We start from the raw sequence: 12,769 nt of genomic DNA, 5'->3' as shown, positions 1-12,769 counted from the left end.
ATGTGTCAATGATCTGAGGTTAAGGAGCACGGTCCAACATCGGGGTGCACTACGGCAGGGTTCCTGCCACTTGCCTTGGCCCCTCGAGGGCGCCTCACCGGTCAGCCCGGCCTTACTTACTTACTTACTTACTTACTTACTTACTTACTTACTTACTCAGTCATCTGAACGCGGTGCTTAGGACGTCACTGAACTCGAAGGACGTGAATAAAGCAATTAACCTTTACGTCTTAGCCGCTCTCTCCTATTCGTTTGGTATCATTCCTTGTTACAACACGGAGTTGTAAGGTCGGAACAGGACTAAATGAACGTCCTTCACCAAGTGGAGCAAGCACCATCCAAAAGCTGCAATGAAGCGGGTTATCATCCTCAGAAGAGAAGGGGGAAAAATTCCTGACTTACGGGAGGCATGTTATTGTCAGATTTGCATGCACCGGAATAATTTTCCATGTTGGACGGATAGTTTGCTGCGTGTTGTAATATGCCGCGTTGATAAGTCTTACACGCCCCTTCGAATAGCTGCGCATAACCCTGAAGAGCAGCAGGCATTTTACATGTTGCCGAGAAAGCTGGAGAACCGGGCAGGCAAACCTGTGCATGGCCAACCTGTGTGTGTGTGTGTGTGTGTGTGTGTTTGTGTGTGTGTGTGAGGGTGTGAGGGTGTGTGCGTGTGTGTGTGAGGGTGTGTGTGTGAGGGTGTGTGTGTGTGTGTGAGGGTGTGTGTGTGTGTGTGTGGTCAACCTGGTCCAGCAAGAGCATGTAAATCAGGCTAAATCATTGTGGCCTCTGTAACAATAGATCGTATCACTTCTGCCCTTGCCCAGTTTGCGACAAAAGAATATACGGAGCGCCATGACAACATGGGAATGATAGTTCATCAAGCTTTGGCAAAAAAATTGATCCGCTGGAGAATCTGGAACCTTAATATCGTTATAATCCGCCAACTCTACTTGGGAATCAACGATATCGCCTGCATTGGAACAACCCAAGAATGGTTAATGGAAGTTTTTGGTCATTGGCAATTGGAAACTGCATTCATTTACATCAAGCGTGGAATTTTCCAGGGAGATGCACTCAGTATATTGTGGTTTTGTTTATCTTAAAATTCCCCGTCTAATGCTTTGGAGAACACTGAACCTGGGTTTTACATTAAAGATCGCAAACAAACTCTGTATACACTCAGTCATCTGATGTTCATAGATGCTATTAGAATCTATTTTCTCATTGTCGGGTGAGCTTAAGATCTTGCTGGGTGTTGTGGAGTCCGTATCTGCTGATATTAGCATGGAGTTTGAGTTTGAGAGATGCAGAGTTCTAAATGTATGTCGCGAAAAGTGGGCGTTCGAGAAGAAAGATTAGACTCATTATGGTGCCCATGAGGAGCATTCCGGGAAAAGGGCACGTACGTGTATGCGCCCTTTTTCCGGAAATGACAGAAATGGATTCCTCGCATCCTGATGTACCAACGTCCCGAGTTTCTGCTTAATTTATCATTTTTTGGAGCCAAGAGACTAAGTTTTGTGAGGCTAAGTCAGGGGTCACGGGCGCATTACATCTATTTGCCTCTGGGTACGGTTGCCGCGACGCTGAGGAGATAGCGCGTAGGCAGGCAGGTGATGGGTACTGATTAGGATCCCTCACTTCAGATGCATCGCAGTGATTCTGCTAATCAATGCAATATCATCAGGTTGCAGTGATTTTCAACGCATTGAGCCGGTCACACATGATTTTTTGTAATTATTGATAATTCAACTTGTAATGGTCTCTTGTGAGTTTGAATTTTTCGAGTTTTTCGCGAGTTTCGCTGTCTTTTTCATTAATAATGGTCGAAGATGATACATGTTCGCGTTCGCGATCGAAATTATTATTTATTAATTTATCGGAATTATTAATTTTCGTTTAGAAACTCGTTAAAGTCTCGAAAATTCAGCTTTAAAAGCCAAAACTTATGACTACCGGTCCATTACCGGAAAAAGGGCATATAACGGAAAATTTTAAAAAAATTCCTTCCACAACACTGATGGAAGTGTAAGTTTTATCAATGATCGTTATTTATTCTAGGGTGTATGAACATTGATATGAGAGTTCCAGTTCCGATGTATGTCATCATCAGTGTCCAGAAAGTAAGAATGAAAATTTCAAATGCGTTTTTCTCACAATGCGTTCTTTCAGTATGTGCCCTTTTCCGAAAAGCTCCTCAATTGTCGAACAAATGGAAGAATATGATTCCTAAAAATACCTAGGATTTTAACAGAATCGCAGACTAAACTTTAACACTAAGCATAGGGTATAACAGCGTTATGAGCAGCGTCTCAGGGTCTCGTTACGCTCTAGGCTGAACCCAAGAAATCTGTTTAAGGCTATTAATACTTTTGCTGTGCCAGTCTTAGTAGTCTTAGCCAGTCGGAATAATAAAATGGACCACCGCTGATCTGGAGAATATCGATATTACAACTAGGTAGAGTGTTATTGACTAAGAGCCGGAAGCTACACCCGAAATCCTGCAAAGAGAGAGTGACTCTCGGTCGAGAGGTAAGCGGAAGAAGTCTACTGGATATCCACGAGTTGTGTAATCGTCAGGTGCATGCTCTCAGGACTTATTTTGCAAACAGAGAACACCCCTGACATCAGGCAATCGGTAGTACGGATGGGAACTATGCATCTTTGAATTTGGCCTTTCAGGGGCCTGTGTATCCACCGTTTCGCACGAATGAACAGAAAGAGACCGTCTGGGCATGTAAAGAGTTGCACAGAAAACACTACAGCCAGGTCCACTAAGATCATATCTCCAAGAGCCTTTCTTACAAATTTCTTCAGAGCGGGCCGTTGTTTCCGGAGACAGAAGGCTTTATACTCGTCATCTAGGAGCAAGCCATTTGTACAAGAAACTATAGGAAGTTCATCATTAAAGATGGGACCGTTGATGATTCGTGCAGGGAGTGCCAATTATGTCCTGAAACGATCGACCACATCACAGCAGATTGCAGACTGCTAGCTGGTACCGAATATACCAGGAGACTTAACTCTGTAGCCAAAATAATCCATCAAGGGCGTTCGTAACCTATTGGACAGCATGCCTCCTCATTATGAATTTAATCCCGAGTCAGTGCTGGAAAATGATGCCTATAAATTATATTTGGGCTTTATCATCTATACCGACAAAACCATCCCACGCAAGAGGCCTGATGTGGTCCTTCTAGATAAGAAACAGATAATTGTGCACCTAATAGACATCTTAGTCCCTGCTGATGCCAACATAGATGCTAAGTATTGGGATAAGATCGGAAAGTATCTGCCCTCAGCAACTGAAATACAGTGACTGTGGAAGCTTAAGGAAGTAATTACTGTACCATTTATAATATCCGTTACGAGGATCACTCCTCATTCTTCCCTTAAACAACTGAAGCAGCTCCACCAAAGTGAAAACGTTCACACCCAAAGTCAGAAAGCTGTGATCCTGCTCACGTGTAATATCACTAGATCTTTCTTAAGCTCAGGGCAGTGACTGAGTAATGTGTTTGCATAGTATTTTACGATTTGACTCTATTCATATTTTTATTTATATGACTAACTGCTAATTCAGTAGTATATGTATTTTAAAATTTAACAACTCTTTTAAGAATTTATCAACTCTCAAATTTTAGCAATTTTTACAGGCTCAAGGTTTGAAAGACTTGGCCACGGCCCGTATTTCAATCAGTTTTTATCCAAAAACGTAGTTTTTGTGAGGAACATCCTCCATAAAATAATGAGAATAGAAACTGTTAATTTTGAAGCTTTCAGGGCCAAACTTGCGTCAAAATATCCACATTTTCTTACTTTGTGCGAAGGTACAAACAACTCCATTTCGAATTTTTCGAAGACTAGGTCCCTTCCCAAAGATTCCGTCACATTTAAGCTTTTTAACCCATACATTTAACGTAGCATGTTTCTCTTTATCCTTTTAATTACCTCTCTCCGTATTCGTGTTATTAGATTTCAAGCGGGCGCGGTCAGAGCTGAAGAAGCGGTCGACTGATACGATGCGGCTCCAGAAGAAGGCGCGGAAGAACGGGAAGACAAGCGAGCTTCAGCGGGCGCTGCTGGACTTCAACGAGAGGCGCCACACGCTCGAGGAGGCAGAGAAGAAAGCCGTCCGCGCGGCGCTCGTCGAGGAGAGAAGTAGATTTTGCCTCTTCGTTGCCTTCCTCAAACCCGTTGTCGTAAGTACCCTAACCCCGTACAGTACAGTAGATTACATGCATTGGGAGTGAATGACCACCGGGTAAAAAAAAGGGTGGCGACTCTGGGTGGTAGCGGGTGAAAAGAGGTTGTTGCCAAGCATCGGGGCTCAGCATCGCTCTGACTCTCCTCATCAGGAGGAGTTTTTGTTTGACTCAAGATTTTGTGGTCCTACCTGCTTATCTGATAAAAGAGCCGTATGCAAAAATGACATTTTTCGCCCCCCCCCCCCCACTAAAACTTATTCAAACTTCGTCTATCAGTTACTAATATTGGAGCGCTTCTTTCCCCAAATTTTCAGACCCCCCAAAAATTTTGGGGGGGCGCTGGGGGGGGGGGTGGAAGTTAAAACCTGTGAACCTCGATATCTTTCGAACGAAACAAGATATTGAGGTCTGGTTTGGACGAAAAATCGTCTAAAAATGTATACTTTAAAATTCTAAAGGTCAAAATCCCAAAATTACATTTTTAACTTAACTGATGTACTTTTTTTCAGTTTCTGAGGAAAAACATTCTCTTTAAAGACACCAAACTGAAAGAGCACAATTTTGTATTTGAACCAAAACCAGTTTTTTAAATTGCTCGTCTTTTTCCGCATCCAACGAGTGGTCATTTATGCTGGGGAACCGAACGGTTCCGGAGTTATGATCGATTGAAGTTTCCGCTCAACGCGCGCCGACCGATTTTCGCGCGCAGCAAAGTCGGATTTGACTGTTATTAAATCAGATTGAATGTTCAAACTGAGTAAAATGCATTATTAGGGACTCTTGAGGGTCGCTGAGTTCAGAAATTACAGATACTTCCAAAAAATTCACGTTTTTAAAATTACAGCTCCGTAGCGCTATTTTAGAGGCTCAGTGGTCCTGTACCGGTTGTCACCGGTACAAGGGTAAGCGATGTTGGCTGGCTGTAATCAGTGCTACTATCAGTCGAAAATTGGTCATCAGATGAATGGCTGATCAGTTGTGTACGCTTGTCATCTTGTTATTTCGTTTTCTATAATTTTTGTGATTGGATTTTATATCTGCGTTATGTTAAAGAAAAATATGATTAAATAAATAAATGCCATTGATTTATAAATATTATCACCATTACAGAGATTTTTCAACCAAAGTCATTCTGTAACGATTCAACAATTAACCCTCTGCACGGAATCCAAGCAAGTTTATTATGAACTTTTATTTTCCCACCAGCACTACTGTCTAGTAACCCCACTGATAAAGCTATCATTTTTTCTCTTTCAGGATGAGGAAGTTGCAATGCTGTCAGAATTGTCACATTTGCAGGAGGTTGTCGATCAACTTGAAAAACATACAGCTGACCCTTATGCACTGCCACCAGCAAGTGAAGAGGTAAGAGTAGTGTAATACATATTCCAGCAAGGAACATGTCTTCACAGGAAAACTAAGTGCAAATACGTTGTTTTCAAAATTAGAAATAGTAGTCCCTTCAGGCAAAATATAGTCCCATTATTTTACTTCCTGAAGAAGAAAATAATTGAATGAGACATTGACTTTGAAAAATTACCTTTCATCTCATATAGAGGTGACTCATGACACATTGACTCCAATACAATGTGTTGATTAGGCGCGTCGTTGGCTCATATGTACCAACCTCATTAGTTTTCATTTACAGAGATTTTCATACAGGCAAGCAGCACATGAAGGGAATTCACGAACAACAAAGTGAGGTCAACTGCGCACCTCGACAAAACCGTCTATTGTGAACGTAGAAACCCATTTAAACGAGTTTTAGTTTTTTGATCTGTCTCAAGCAAAAACTTATCAGACTCTCGAAAAACAGTAGGTATTAAAACACCGATATCTTTGTGGTTAGTCGAAAAAGCTCAAACTTTCATAATTATTAATAGTTAAAGAGATATAACACTAAACTGCAATTTTAGAATTGATTAATCCCCCCTTATCTTAATAAATAAAGTGCCTGATAAAAGGGTTAAATTTCGAATCGATCTGCCCTATTTAATTTATCTACTTAATTCATGCTAAATGGCAAGATAGACTAAATAGACTTGAATGAAGTTAACTTGCTAACAGCAGAAAATTACAGTAAATAATGATAGGAAACTAAGTGCCCTAGTTTTGAGCAGATGGTTAATCAATTTTTTCAATAAGTTAGGAAATTTAATGAAAAGGCTAGAATTTTAGTTTTTCTTTAACTGAGTAAAGAAATATTTAATGTCAACCGCATTTTGCATGAAATTTTTCTGGTTCTTAAATCAACATGTTCACAACTGGTGCATCCACCTTGTAGAAATATTATTGGTGGATTATATTCTAACAAGCCAATGCTTGTTGAGTATAAGACAAATTCAATACCAACAATAGGTTCTGGAATCCATTGAATTAATTGACCTAAAAAAAAAAAAAAAAAAAAAAAAAAAATCCCGAATCAAGCAAATTTATCTAAAATCGAGAAGAGACTCGTATTTCCTCTTGATTATAGCAAGTAAATTTAAGGACCACAAAATCTTGAGTCATACAAAAGCTCCTCCTGATGAGGAGAGTCAGAGCGATGCTGAGCCCCGATGCTTGGCAACAACCTCTTTTCACCCGCTATCACCCAGAGTCGCCACCCTTTTTTTTTACCCGGTGGTCATTCACTCCCAATGCATGTAATCTACTGTACTGTACGGGGTTAGGGTACTTACGACAACGGGTTTGAGGAAGGCAACGAAGAGGCAAAATCTACTTCTCTCCTCGACGAGCGCCGCGCGGACGGCTTTCTTCTCTGCCTCCTCGAGCGTGTGGCGCCTCTCGTTGAAGTCCAGCAGCGCCCGCTGAAGCTCGCTTGTCTTCCCGTTCTTCCGCGCCTTCTTCTGGAGCCGCATCGTATCAGTCGACCGCTTCTTCAGCTCCGACCGCGCTCGCTTGAAATCTAATAACACGAATACGGAGAGAGGTAATTAAAAGGATAAAGAGAAACATGCTACGTTAAATGTATGGGTTAAAAAGCTTAAATGTGACGGAATCTTTGGGAAGGGACCTAGTCTTCGAAAAATTCGAAATGGAGTTGTTTGTACCTTCGCACAAAGTAAGAAAATGTGGATATTTTGACGCAAGTTTGGCCCTGAAAGCTTCAAAATTAACAGTTTCTATTCTCATTATTTTATGGAGGATGTTCCTCACAAAAACTACGTTTTTGGATAAAAACTGATTGAAATACGGGCCGTGGCCAAGTCTTTCAAACCTTGAGCCTGTAAAAATTGCTAAAATTTGAGAGTTGATAAATTCTTAAAAGAGTTGTTAAATTTTAAAATACATATACTACTGAATTAGCAGTTAGTCATATAAATAAAAATATGAATAGAGTCAAATCGTAAAATACTATGCAAACACATTACTCAGTCACTGCCCTGAGCTTAAGAAAGATCTAGTGATATTACACGTGAGCAGGATCACAGCTTTCTGACTTTGGGTGTGAACGTTTTCACTTTGGTGGAGCTGCTTCAGTTGTTTAAGGGAAGAATGAGGAGTGATCCTCGTAACGGATATTATAAATGGTACAGTAATTACTTCCTTAAGCTTCCACAGTCACTGTATTTCAGTTGCTGAGGGCAGATACTTTCCGATCTTATCCCAATATTTAGCATCTACGTTGGCATCAACAGGGACTAAGATGTCAGGTCTATTAGGTGCACAATTATCTGTTTCTTATCTAGAAGGACCACATCAGGCCTCTTGCGTGGGATGGTTTTGTCGGTATAGATGATAAAGCCCAAATATAATTTATAGGTTAAAGGTATTTGGACTGAAATAGTCAAACCACCGGTGGTAAATCCCATTATATTATTGGAAAGGTAAAAAGAAATTGACTCAATATAAATTCAATTGCATTAAATATGTCTTGATTTTACTATTTACAGCATTTTTCTGTGCACTTAAGTTCAGCTATGCTTTATTCATTGGTGAATTGAAAGTAAGCAATCAACATTCCGAAAATCCCCTGATTTGCCATAAGAAATTGCAGAAATTCGATACACCAGGTTGATGTATTCACTCTTTGACTTTACAAATAAATTAGATGAGTGCAAATATAAAAATCAATAGTTAAGTCATTTTGTATCTTTTATTTTCTCATTAAATTAATTAATATTATGAAAAAACCATCAATTTTTCGTACAAATTAAAAAAATTGACGTTAAGAATCGAAAAATGTCAAATCTTTGACGTGAAAATTATATTCAACGTGTAAAAATAAATACGTTTTGATATGCTGAAGAGAGAACATGTGTGAACCCAGTTAAGGGCTTGCGGCAACATCAGTTCAACAAGAAAACAGCAAAAATTGGATGAGATTTTAGCTCCTTTGCACACCTCCTTTAGTAACTCGGAAACTGTTCCTTTACTCATCCTTAAATTTTTCTCATAGCTTTGGGTCATTATAAGCTTCCATTGAAACCTCGGTTGGACGGCCGAATCGGCTGCCCAAAAAGCAGGCCATTTTTTCGAGCGAAATCAACATGCGTTTACCGGCATCATCATTCCAAAATCCTGACGCCGTGACTGTGGTTAACTACTCCAATTGACGTGTAATGATTGTGCTATCAGTGTTTTTTTCTCTGTTTGTATGTTTCATACATACAGAGCACGCACGGATCGCTGGTCTTTTGTATTATAAAGCACAAATAGATTACGGCTTTTACCATTTTTTATCATTCTACCTTTTTTTTCTGTTAGAGTTGTCTTGTATGTGTATTTGGAATGGCTCTTGCAGGCAAAGTATTAATTTCTATGTTGAGAGTTTTGTAAAATATGTATCTAGATAATACATTTCCTATTTCCAGATAATATCTGAGGTGAAAGGAAGTGATACATCTTGGATCATCACTTCACCCCCGAGTAGTCCTAGCTCCCTAGGTTCTCGAAAGTCAAGTATGTGCAGCATAAGTTCCCTGAACAGTTCATCAAGCGGCAGTTCCAAGTCTCATCATTCTCCTTCCCACAACTTTTGGACTAGATCACTTTCACAAGTAATTGCATTTCGTTTATCTTTTATCAACCTCAGAAGTGAGTGAGTCCAGTGGAAAGTATAACAAGAATGTGTTGTGTTTGTCCCTGTTTGCTCTTTCGTTTTCTGTTATATTATCTCAGTGTTGGCAACTTGCATCTACCCAGAATGTTGTTTGAGAAGGAACGTTGTAAGTGGACACAGAGCACAACATTAATAAATGTTGGCGATATTCTAGTCCCCAAAACTGGGTTTTGCAGTCAGGCCTGATCCGAATTGGACTTCGAGTTGGCTGAGTTGATCCCTGTTTAAAACAGAGACCAAGTAAGCTGCCGAATTCACGAATAACAGTTGCGGCAATGCGGTAAACGCAAGTGACAGCAAATATCTGGTTTTAATAAAAGTCGGCATTTTAAAGTAGCCTGCCCCTTTAGTTATGGTTGTATAGAGCCCTCGTCACAATGAAGCATTAAGAAACACTACGACTAAGCAATATTCACTAAAATATAAGCATTTATGGGTACTTACATGGAGCCCTCGTCAGAGCAAGGCTACACTTGGCAAAGGTCCTTGCAACGTTACACTTTCGAAATTGGCAACAATTTGCAAGATGCCTTCTTAACAAACTTGAGGCGATCAATGTCCTGTGAAGCCGAACGATTCACAATTTCGATCAGGTACGTCATTTTTTGGCTTAAATCTTACTCGGAGGACGGAATGATGTCTTAATACGTAATTTAAGGTAAACATCCTCTTGAATCTTGAGGAGAGATTTGTTTACAATCTTCCCTTATCACCACCGAAAAAGATTCACCTGCTGACAGGCAGTATCGACAGGCTCAACTGCGGCATGCATAAGCTATGTTGCCGCTTTTGAGGATTTTGTTGTTACACCTACTTATCCTTGGGGACCACTATAGATGTGCCTTTTCACTCGGGAACCAACTTGGACCATGCAATTTCCACTTTTCGTCAGCCTGAGGACCAATTTGGCACCAGCCTAAATAAAAGGGAAAAATTAGAAAGGTCTTTCGCCCCCAAGATTAATTTATTATCACATGCTAAGTTCGGATTTTTGAAGATTCCTTTTCATTTATTATGTGACATGCTTTGTAATTGAAACATCAGTCTGTGAACATTTTTAGCAGAAAAAAATGTATTTTTGTTTTGATAATGAAACAGCACAATGCCAGCCCTCATATTACGGTGACCATGATTTTGAGCCTAGTAATTTCATAATTTAATTTGTCTCCCAAATTTTTATCTTATTTTCACAATGTCTAAGTCATTCATGATGTGCACATTAATGTTTTTATTCCATTTTTTGCCACTTTTTTTGTTTAAAGCTGCTTAGTTCATAATGACCTTATAATTTTTCTTTTTAAAATTATTAAGAATAACCTGAAATATTCAGTCCGGATAGTAAAATCCTAAAATTGATTCTTGAAGGACAAGCTTGACTCAGCACTTTTTTGGAATACCTGACCATGCTAGCGATACTGAGGAGACTGATAAGCTGTCAAAAATTTTTACCAGCTGATCCCTCCTGTACTTCATACTAATTTTTCGAGAGAAAGCATTTGTTGGCGGAGCCTTCCTGAAAGTTTTGTTTCTGTCCTGATCATCCTCTGTATTTTTATGTCATGTTTGCTTGAATTTTTCGCTTCCTGTGGAGTAGTTGTTGTAGCTTCAACACCACTATTTAGAGGTTTCGCTTTCGATTCCTAGCAAGGCAACCTGAGTTTGATGGTCTCATACAAAGGGTGCCCTTTAGGGCGAGTCAAGAAACATCGACTTTCAAAATTGTATCAGGGGAAAAATTGTGCCAAGGTATCAAACCAAACTTAAACTTTAACTGCCTGCATATGGGAAGGAAGCGGTTCATATCCTCTGTGGTCTGAAGTAACTGATTGTTGTAAATCTGCGTCCTAGAGATGACTCAGCAGGGGACGCGGTGTAACTTTTGTTGCTTTCCAGACACTGATGCGAAGGTAAACTTCTGCTGTAAAGTTGAAGTTGTGCACAAAGTCACAGTGAATGGTGAGTTGCTGCAAACTGTTTTTTTCTTGCATGCAATTTTCAGAAATAATAGACCAGATTGCCGAGTGGAAACTCAAAGGAATGGAAAATGTCATTCAGAATTTTATGATGACTTTGAAAGAATGTAAGTTTATCAAAAATCAGTAATTAATTTGCGGGGGACTGAAAGTCCAAATTTTTTGGTGCGGGGTTGTGAAACAATTTTATTTCAATCCTGCAGGGTATTGCAAAAATTTGGTTTCATTGTCCCGCACTAATTTTTTAGTTGCATTTCCCCACGCACAACAACAGACTTGAGTTTCACGGGGCAATAACCTGCGAGGCATTGCTGTTCGCAGCAACTCACCATTCACTGGGTCTACTTCTCCTGAAAAGGTAAGATATTATTATATTTTAAAAACACTTTAAGAATCGCACTTCACAGGATTCCCAACATCTCCAATTTCCTCCCTTTCAATTCATAGTAGAGTCAATAAACTCATTCAAAGTTATTACTGGTCTTTGTAGTTTTGGAAAAAAGTAATACCCAATAAAAAAAAATCCTACACGCTAAATTTCTCGGAAACAAAGGCCTTCCAGGAGATTGAACTTTTATGATGCAGTGCATTGTTTTTCTGTCAATCTTTCAATACATTTTAAGGTAGATTTTTAAGAACTTGATGATATGATTTTGCTGCTAAATCTTTGTTAATACCTAACTGATCTAATGCGGAAAAATCAGTTGAATCACCGTGTGCTAGTAGCTTTCATTTTTCCAACAGGATCCCAGCAAACCAAGCACTTTGTGAAGAAGTTCTAAAAAAAATGATTAAAAAAACAGGTTTTAGTGATTATTTCCTCATTGAACAAATAATTTTAAGAAATTGCAAAATAACTTCAATCGTTTCAAATGATACCCAGGTATGTTAGATACAGAATGAAGTGAGTGACAGAAAATAACATCCTTGACCTTAAGATCTACAGATAGAGGGCATACATGAGGCAAAAATAAGTGCCTGCTGGATTTTTAAGTCATGCTGAAAAAAGAATAAATTCGTTGTTAAGTATGATAGGTGAATTTCTGTATTTGGATTGTCTCTTGCGTTTTTTTTTTTTTTTTTTTTTTTTTTTTTTCTTTCTTTTTTTTTAGATTCAATTCATTTTCCTAAATGAAAATCCTGTCACAGAGATTTTCTACTCTAAATAATTGAAACCTAATGTTTTACAATTGACTAATAAGTACTACTGGTAAGCAAAGTGAAGATTGAGAGCCCAACCTCAGCTTCTAGGAACATACATTCAGCTTTCTATGATCTTATCTGTGACTTTGTCAACATTTAAACCGTGTAATTTATTGTCAGGAAAATCACATTGTATTTTCCAGAATGGACTACTAGACAAGGTACGAATTTCAGCATTCTGGTACATATTTCTTAACGAAAATTTCATGTCAAACACGATGCGCACAACGAAAATTACCGAAATCAACTCCTTACGAAGATATTCAGTAATTCTTGATGCGTGAATTCAAACCACCCGCTCATGAAAACTCAATGCTCTA

At 39.2% G+C, this 12,769-nt stretch overlaps 1 protein-coding gene across 4 annotated transcripts in view; it reads left to right on the top strand.

Moving 5' to 3' along the window:
• The window catches only part of LOC109038091 (uncharacterized), a 111,377-nt gene that overhangs the window by 62,137 nt on the left and 36,471 nt on the right, over positions 1–12,769 (top strand). For all 4 annotated transcript variants that reach the window (XM_072300458.1, XM_072300455.1, XM_072300463.1 and 1 more), the window contains 3 exons: positions 3,976–4,202; positions 5,466–5,573; positions 9,026–9,211. In XM_072300458.1, the coding sequence (XP_072156559.1) occupies positions 3,976–4,202; positions 5,466–5,573; positions 9,026–9,211 (521 nt within the window). The remainder of the gene's footprint in view (positions 1–3,975; positions 4,203–5,465; positions 5,574–9,025; positions 9,212–12,769) is intronic.

The sequence above is a fragment of the Bemisia tabaci genome, chromosome 1, assembly GCF_918797505.1.
Source record: "Bemisia tabaci chromosome 1, PGI_BMITA_v3".
NCBI lineage: Eukaryota > Metazoa > Arthropoda > Insecta > Hemiptera > Aleyrodidae > Bemisia > Bemisia tabaci.
Note: the sequence above shows the minus strand (reverse complement) of the source record. Positions and strands in the feature narration are given on the sequence as shown.